The 9,199-nt window shown below is 45.1% G+C and overlaps 1 protein-coding gene across 1 annotated transcript; it reads left to right on the forward strand.

Annotated features, from left to right (window-relative positions):
- The first annotated feature begins 1,851 nt into the window (after positions 1-1,851).
- Positions 1,852-6,062, forward strand: LOC147454971 (putative pentatricopeptide repeat-containing protein At5g52630). The gene has a single exon (XM_086516812.1). It carries the CDS (start codon positions 2,052-2,054, stop codon positions 4,758-4,760), a length of 2,709 nt encoding a protein of 902 aa, XP_086372938.1. The 5' UTR covers positions 1,852-2,051; the 3' UTR covers positions 4,761-6,062.
- The last annotated feature ends 3,137 nt before the right edge of the window (positions 6,063-9,199 follow it).

The raw sequence follows: 9,199 nt of genomic DNA on the forward strand, positions 1-9,199 counted from the left end.
AACTAACCATGATGTACCAATGAATCATAATGACCCTAAATGACTCATATTTTAGAGTATTTCCCATAACTAGGTTTAGGGGGGAGTTTGTAAGGGTAAACCCTAGCCACTGGGTTGCCCTCTTCCCTTGTGACGAGGCATACATGCCATCCATGAAGCATAGCACGTTACATGCATGAGGCTCATTTAATAAGCTCAAGTTCCTATCTTCCATTTGGACCCTCTCTCACATGAGGGATGCATGAGGCTCATTTAATGAGCTCAAGATCCTATCTCCCATTTGGACTCTCTCTCACATGCCACACACACATGACTCCACCCATGCTAGCGCTTCCTCCCACTTGTGGCTTTCACATCACTGCTCGCCTCATTCCCCAAGCATTGCTTTGTGCTATGTAAGCACCCCATGTATCACTCTTTCTTCTAATGCATTGTTATTTTCATTTTTCACACATTGAGTCCTTGCCTTGTCAAATTAAGTTGTGGTTAGTGTAGTGTCATGTAACATCCCATGAATGCTACTAACCTCTATCCTCCCTAACCTAATCTTATCACTCGAAAACCTTTTGAGCTTTTGTTGTGTATAGAAAAGAACTATTTTTGCCTTAATTTAATTAGTGCTTAAAAGCATGGGCTTTCCACTCAAGAGGGACCTCATACCTAGCTCATGGTTGGGGCTAGGGGATTGATTGCCTGCATGCACCCCAAGCTAGAAATCGTTGCACCCAAGCACACATATCTAGATATGTGAATCGTGATCTATGGTAATTTCAGTTATGTGGCCCTAGGTAGCCCATTGTATGATCTCTAAGGTAGCTATGACCATATGCAATGAGGCTTTGAGGCCTTCATGCGTCATTGGCAAGCATGAACTTTCTTCACAATAAAGTTGAGGCACTTATGTTGGAGACAAGGGTCATCAGTTGGAAAAGCTGACCCATATTTGTTGGATTAGTTGGCCTCCTAATCTATTTTAGAGTAGATCCATGCCCATTACTTTCCTTTTAAAAAAATTGTAATGCTAGAATCGTCAAGGTTTGGGAGATTGATGCAACTGTTTTCTATACTTGGCAAGAGTTTCTAAAGGACTGTTATTATAAAAGGAGCAACTTGGAAGCTCAAACAAGAGCTCTAGAGCTCAAGATTGATGCAACTGTTTTCTATACTTGGCAAGAGTTTCTAAAGGACTGTTATTATAAAAGGAGCAACTTGGAAGCTCAACAAGAGCTCTAGAATTGCGCACAGAAGTACCGCAGAGCTAGACATTGCGTGTTGGATAGGAAGGAGTCTACCTTGTCTTTGTGGTGACTAAGGAAATCACATAATAAAAGTTTGAACACGCCAAGCTTCCCAAGGTTGGCTTTCGCCACAAGCCCCTTCATCATAAGATCAGCTAATTCCTACTAGATGAAAGGGAGATGGACCTAACAATGCTAAACATTCAAATCTTGACTTGCTATCATCCACAAGCTTTCTTAGCTCTCTCCTACATGTTGAGCTTCCTTTTCAAGGGCCTCATAGTGTGTTGCTACTACTACTGCGGGAGAAAGGAATGGTCTGGATGCCTTCCTACGCTATAATTGCAACCATGGTCCATCAACGTTCTCTAGGCCTCACTTGCATGCTTCATGTTGTTTTAGAAGGTTGGGCTTCATTACCTTTGTGTTGAGGCATAGCGGTAACATGTGTCCACTTCTCCGAAGCTTTGACGAAGGAAGAAGGAAGAGAGAGAGAGAGACACAGAGAGATTCTCACTAATCTTGCATTTCGTGTTTAAATTTTGAATAGTCAAATTTTTTGGTGGGCAGGCCTCGTGATTTTATCACTTGTCTGGGTGGCATTCTTTTAACATTATTCTTTGAATATGAAAATTTCGGTGAGGATTAGGCAGCAGCTCTGGAATCAGCCAGTTCACTTTGCAGCAGCGATTGTACAAGGTGTGACGATGCCGAAGCAGCCGGCCATCTCCACTGCTACGCGTCTGGGGCTCTTGGAGGGCTTATCTGCATGACCCATTGGCAAGCAGCGGTAGCTAGGGGTAGGCCGCAGCCATGTGGGCATGGGCTTGCCGCGCCTCTCCTTCTCCCGGCACGTGGAGTGCAAATGCCTGTGTTCCACTTCACAACAGCAGCAGCAAAGTTGCAGAGCCCAACAAGCTTCGAATGGAGCGGGCGCATAGGCTTTCCCCTCTCCATTCCGTTCACGCTTTGGCTTCCGAAGCCAAAAGGTTTTGCGAAATGGGTCAGCTGGACAAGGCCTTCGACATTCTTTCCGAGATGGATAAGCTAGGATACGTTCCCTCTAACGGTCTCTATTGGTCTCTCCTTAATTTGTGCAAGAAAAAGAAAGCCTGTACCTATGCTTCCCAGCTGTACTCACGCATGGGGTCCCTTCTCCTTGACTCCAGCAACTACTTCCTTGCAGAGTACCTCATCAGCACGTTAGTTTCATGCTCTGCCCTCGATGCTGCCCTCGAAGTCTTCTACAAATTGCCTCACAAAACGACTTATTCTTGGACGGCTGTGATAAATGGTCATGTCGAGTCAGGTGACGCTCTTGAAGCCATCAAGCTGTACAGCCTCATGTTGAAAGAAGGATTCCAACCAGATGAATTCACATGTGTAAGCTTGCTCAAAGCTTGTACCAACACATCTAATCTCGAAATTGGCAAGCGTATACATAGCTATGCCCGGCAGAATGGTTATCATCATGATGCCTTTGTCGGCACCACACTTATTACCATGTACGGAAAATGTGATAGCATGGCAGATGCTGAAGAGGTGTTTGCTGAGATGCCTCATCGTGGTGTCATGGCATGGACTTCTTTGCTGGCAGGCTATGTTGAACGTGGTCAAGGAAGGAAGGCCTTACTACTTTACAGACAAATGTGGGAAGAGTGTCTCGTTCTAGATGAGCACAGCTTGGTGGTTGCTCTTCAAGCATGCTGTTTAATCGCAGAAAAGGAGAAAGGCATGGAGATTATGGAAGGAAAGGTGCACAAAGTGATCGCTTTGGAAATTGGTGGTGCCCTACATGCTGATGCTCGGAGAAAAGGGTTTGATTCAGGTCTCTACATTCGCAATGTCCTGGTGTTGATGTACGGAAAGTGTGGAGACATCCGAGCTGCTGAGAGCGTATTCTGTAGTTTAAAGAAGAAGAATGTTGCATTATGGAACGCAATGCTCTCGGCTTACACTGAACAGGATCTTCCAGATAGAGCCTTACAGTTGTTTAAATGTATGCATGAGGAAGGCCAGTATCCAGAGGAACGGAGTTTTGTCATATCCCTTCAAGCATGCTCTTTGTTGTCAGAGAAGGAAGCAGCTGTCACCGTAGGAGAATCCTTGCTTAAGTTAAAGTCTTTGAACATTGGAGAAGCTCTACGTAATGATGCTAAAAGGAAAGATTATGACTCAAATCTGTATGTCAGCAGTGCCCTTCTGAACATGTACGGAAAGTGTGGGGATTTAACAACAGCTAAGAGATTGTTTGATGGGCTGTCCCAATATGGCATTGTGTTATGGAATGCCATGCTTTCAGCATATGTTGAGCAGGGCCAAAGTGACAATGCTTTACAGCTATATCAGCAGATGCAAGCTGAAGGCTTAGGAATTGATGACATTACTTTGATAAGCGTTTTGCAAATTTCAGGACAGACAGGGAGTATCGATTTTTGCAGGCAGACTTACATTGACCTTGTTTTTGGAGGCTTTGATCTCAGACCACTTGTGACGTTTAATCTTATCTATGCCTTTGGAAAGTGTGCTAGCATGGTTGATGCTCAAGCAGTTTTTGATTCACTGCCAGTTTCAAGTCTAGTTCCATGGAATGCTTTAATTTCTGGCTATGCACAACAAGGAGAAATTGAAGCGTGCTCATATTACTTTAAAAAAATGCAGCAGGTAGGCTTGAAACCTAATGGTGAAACATATTTTTCCCTTCTTGCAGCTTGCAGCTCTGCTGGGCAGGTAAGACAGGGGGTGAGGTACTTTAATTCCATGGTCAAAGAACATGGCTTAACTCCACAAATTGAGCACTACGAAATGATGGTGAACCTCTATGGTTATGCTGGAGAATTAGATAAGGTTGAAGAGATGCTGTCAAGATTGCAAATGGAGCTCAATGCATCCCTATGGTTATCGCTTTTAAAAGTTTGTGTTAAGCATGGGAACCTGCAACTGGGCAAGCAGGCTTTTGATTGTGCAGTGTGCCTCCAGCCCAGGGAGGCTACTGCATACCTGCTGATGTCCACAATCTATGTCAATGCTGGGCTATCAGACTTGGCTAACCATTTGGAAATCTCCAGACAAAAGGAAGGTGCGCTGAAGAAGGATGAGACTAGTTGGTGTGAACATCAACAGCGTCTATTCTCATTTTCTGTAGGAGATCACAGAAAACTGAATCAGCACCGCATGTATGAGTGCCTGTTGGAGTTGATCAGGCAATTGAAAGATGAAGCACAGTTTTTGGGCTCAAAGTTTTTACTTTCAAATGCTGCTACCACAAAATTGCAGCCATCTTTGTGTAGCCATTCTCAGCTTTTAGCATTGGCATTTGTGCTTGTCAACCCACCCTTCAAAAAACCTGTTCGAGTAAAAAAAAATGCTTGTATTTGTCAGGATTGTCACACGCTTATCAAGCTGATATCAGATGTTAAAAATGTATGCATCATAATCGTTGATGACAAATGTAGCCATTTGTTCAAGCGTGGTAAATGCTCTTGCCATGATTACTTCTATGCACATAGCAAAGGTGAGTAATTGTTTTGGGGATTGGTGGACCTTAGCATCATCCCTGAGAGCAGAGCATCACGTGGCCAATCTATGCAGGATCTTTGAAAAAGGAAAACTTGAGGCTTCTCACTGGCCTATCTTCCTATCATGCCTTAAGAACATGACTGGAGTTCCACGTAGTTCAACTTGCAGATATAGCAAAGAGTCCTCAAGAGGATACATCCAGAGGCTCTCTAGAAGTCACTCTTGCATGGACCCTGTCCTAACTGATTTGAATTTTGAGAAAGGGTGGTGATGTTCTAGGCAGATGTAGATTTTGGTGATGTTCAAGTTTCGGCTAGGTCAGGTGTGAGTCGGTGCTCGTTGTCCATGATGCCCAGAAGCCAGGATTGATGTGCGTTCGCAGTTCTTGTCACACAGTGGTAAAAACCTGGGGTGGAGAAGCTGACTGTTCAAAAATCATGCTTGGGGAGTAGTATGCGGCTACCCCTCGCAGACGACAGGGAGATGACGGCAGGTGGAGATTTTAACTCAGTTCAATAGCAGCATGTCCACCACTCAGGCAAGCTCCGAGCGGGAGCATTGATTGGAACAAGTCAGCATGTCTCTTGTCCATCCAGACAAGTGTGATGCATTCAAAGAGACCTCATCATGGCAAGAAGCTCATCAAGAACGACTAATTGTGCTCTGAGAAGTGCATCATACGTATGTACATAATCATTATGCTCGAAGCATACCGATCAATGTCTGAGTGTCACAAAGTGATGGTGTGGCACACACCCCCACTCACACACACACACCAGGGCTCAGGAAAATATACGTTTGCTTTATCCAAAGCCTGTTCAGAATGAAAAATGGCCGTCTCAAATTTGAGCGAGAAGGTTCTCAAGCTGGTTCAAATTATGGAATTTTTAGTTATAATATGAGATTTTTAGAGTAATTATCCCTCTCAAATTTAGCCAGCTCCACAAGAAATGTTTCCCGAGCCCACACACACACACAGTGATGATGTCGCATACCTCTACGGATGGCCCAAAGATCCCACTGCTATTTCTGCCACGTTTTGCAGGTGCTGACAGCTTTTTGGCAGTTTTTGAAATCGTTGCGTTGACTGATAGAGCTTTTTTGGTTTCATGTTGCTTTTTGTGGCACTGCCTACATAGAGGAGGGAGGTAGTGCTAAGAGCTGCGTCCCACTGGGAACATGTAGCGCTTTGATGTGTTCCAAGCGTCACATGTATTCAGTCCCACAATAGGGGAGGCGGACATTCAGCGCTTAACGATTACATTGTAAGCATTATAAAAATGCAAGCTCTCCTCTTTTTTCGTAGCGCTGGAACTGGTGTAGCCCGCAACTCGACCTGCTGCAGCCGTTTTTCACCAAATTACACGACCCGCCCTCCCTCACCTGTTCAGGCTCAAGCTCACGGAGTTTCGCCATAATCTCTGGAGTTTGGTGCATGGCAGGTTTGACAAATGAAATTGAACAAATGTCTCGCAAATTACCCGTAGTTAATTGAGGCCTTTGTAGTTTCGCCATAACCTGTGGTGTTTGGCCGGTTTCTGGTGTTTGACGTTGAACAAGTTTGGCAACCAATTTAAGCCTCTGTTTCTCCCGTTCAGAGCTCTTCCACCTCAAGTCTCCCGTCTTTTTTTTCCCTGCGATGCCCTTCATGTAGAAGCTCCCTTTCTTGTAGAGCCCTTCATCTTGACGTCCCTTGCAGTTCATGTGCAGTGGCACAAACAACTTGCCTTTGCACTTGGATCTAGCTGTGAGGAGGGATGTCCTTCCTACAACCCTTCTCCTTCCCAAGCAGACCGGCAAATTCGTTCAGTGGTGCAGCATTACCTACAGTAAATCAACTTGCCCGCAATAGTAGCCATGGCTTTGAAAGCCATGGATATCCGGCACCCTACATTCCATCTCCTCCCAGAGTCCTTGGCGACATGGATCTTAACCAATCCCAATTTGAGGAAATTGTGTATGATTCTCAATTCTCCCATCATGACTGTGATGATCAGCTTCAAAGTGTACACAATGACGCCACTCTCTGTTCTAACAAATCAATGATGGAATCGCATGTGGAGCCGGCTACCCAGCATCAAACATCTCAACCTTTGAACTCGAGGACTGAGAATGTGGACAAAAAGAGAAGACGCAAGGCTTTTGGCTGACGGTGGCACGCAAGCGAAGAGTACAGTTGGGAGGTTTCATTGGGACCACTTTGATCTTAATTGAGGTGAAGCGCACTGATGATGAAGCAAGGTTTCATGCAGGCGTCGGAGGCAAGGCCAAAACATTGGAAGAGCAATGGGTTGACATAGCGTCGTCAATGGCAAACAAGGGTGCCTTTGTGGAGTGGCGGGTGGCAAATGACTAGTGGAAAAGCTCATCACAAATCCACAAGGAGATAGCGGACTGGGAGAGAAAGACACCGTCGGGAAAGAGTAGCTATTGGCAGATGAGCCCTCGTGAGAGAAGGGAGGGTAAGTTCAGCCACCTCAACTTCGAGCAAGACATCTTTGATGCAATGGAGCGTCACTTTGGGAGAGACCCTGTCATAAACCCACCTCCTTCACTGATTGATACAACAAATGGTAAGCATATGCACTGACGACCTCTCTTATTGCTCGATTTTCAATTTGTTGAAGCTAGTGATAAAGTGCAAACTTGCAGCATCAAATATCTGCCAACATCCAAGGGGATCTCCAACACCAGTATCAGCTTCCATAGCATCGGAAATAGGGGAAGAGAGCACAAATTTTGAGCAGACTCCTGATAACTCCGGTGTGCAGAAGAAGACGCGCAAGAGAACACACATGTACGATGTGGGCTTGAAGGAGGCAACGAAGAACATTGCAGTGGCATTAGGGGCCGCAGAAGACTCGAGGGTCCGCCGTCACCAATGAGGTACAGGGACTTAACAAGGAGGCTGTTGAATGCAACATTGACGTCTAGATTATTCCTGGAGGACTCCAGAACGATCGACTCAACAAGATGCTGTGGTTATTAAAGTTGCAGGAGAAATCAGATAGCAAACTTATATACAACTCACTGACAAATAGATTAATTAATCGATCAACTGATCTGCAATGCATACCCACATTAAATACCTCTAATCCCTCCATCCTTCCCTGAAGCTACATATCCACATCAACTGATTCATGCAGGCCATTGCTTCAACTAGACTCTTTTTTATAGCAACATCGCATATGCTTGAATTAAAAAAACTATTTTCATGAGTAAAAACGAGGACAGTGAGCCATATGCTCTGAAGGAGAAAAAAAACGCCTATCAATACTTTCATACATAAATGTTGGGCAGCAAGATGCGTCCCTCAGAAGCTTACATCATGTGAAGCCATTTCAATGTGAAACAATTTTCATAAATGTACAATCAACAAATTTCCTGCATCTCCAAATACTCCATCAGCTCCTGTCGAGCCCCTATGCCTTCAGGAGTGTCTGCAATATCTCCAGAAATGTCTCCCAAGAAAGGATTGTCGATCAGAGGGTCGTTGATGTAGAAAGATGGTCTTGCTTCCTCTTCAATATCAATGTCCATCATAATATTGTGGAGAATGCAGCATGCGTGAATTGCACTAGGTAGAGTGCTTATGTTTGGGTTACGAATGACGCCACCGACATACTTCCACATTTCTTTTAGGCCACCAAACGCCCTCTCCACAATGATCCTTGTCGTCCTGTGGCTGGCACTCACTAGCTCCGGACGTTGGAAGGGAATCATTAACCAAGGCAAGAGAACGTAGCCACCGTGTCCCACAATGTATTCTAAAATAGTTAGCCCCATATGCTCTACCGCTGGACCTGCAAGCCGATCTCGACCTTGACACAATCTATACAAGCCACTGTTGCGCAGCACACGCCTGTCATTGCATGAACCAGGCCACCCGATATTGACATCCAAGAATCGCATCCTATGGTCCACCACTCCTTGGACAATCATGCTATAGTCACCATTTCAACCCATGCCTCATTATCCTCCAAATCATGCTGTTGCTATGGGCGTCTGCTTCAATTTGCAAACGTACACGCTATGAGACAGGAGATGAAGACCTGGGACCATCGTGGTATGTGAAACCATGCTCTACTATACATTGGTGGAATCACTTTGTTTTTCATGCACACGCCGATGAAGAGAGATGTTTAGAATGCCTTACACGCCTTCACATCCTTGGTTGCTCTTGTGGGAGATGACATGCGGCCCGCCACAGCTATGTTGCATTCTCGGACGGGTATGGTCAATAGAGAAGAAGGTAGCAATAGCTATTTTGCTGTTGGCTTCTGGCAACAGTCAGCACCACATTTGCGTGTGGCAGATCCACAGTGTCTAGATTTTTATACCAGTTCCAAAGCATTGTTGGTCGGCAATCGCATTGAGAAGCCGTCTTCTGTTATGAGCTTGAGAAGCTTGGTCACAGATGAAAGGACCGTCGGGATGATTGC

This window comes from Adiantum capillus-veneris, chromosome 7 (assembly GCF_014529385.1).
Source record: "Adiantum capillus-veneris isolate H3 chromosome 7, ASM1452938v2, whole genome shotgun sequence".
Classification (NCBI taxonomy): Eukaryota; Viridiplantae; Streptophyta; class Polypodiopsida; order Polypodiales; family Pteridaceae; genus Adiantum; species Adiantum capillus-veneris.

Coding starts and splice junctions, on each gene's coding strand:
- LOC147454971 (XM_086516812.1), top strand. CDS start 2,052: ATGTGGGCATGGGCTTGCCGCGCCTCTCCTTCTCCCGGCACGTGGAGT.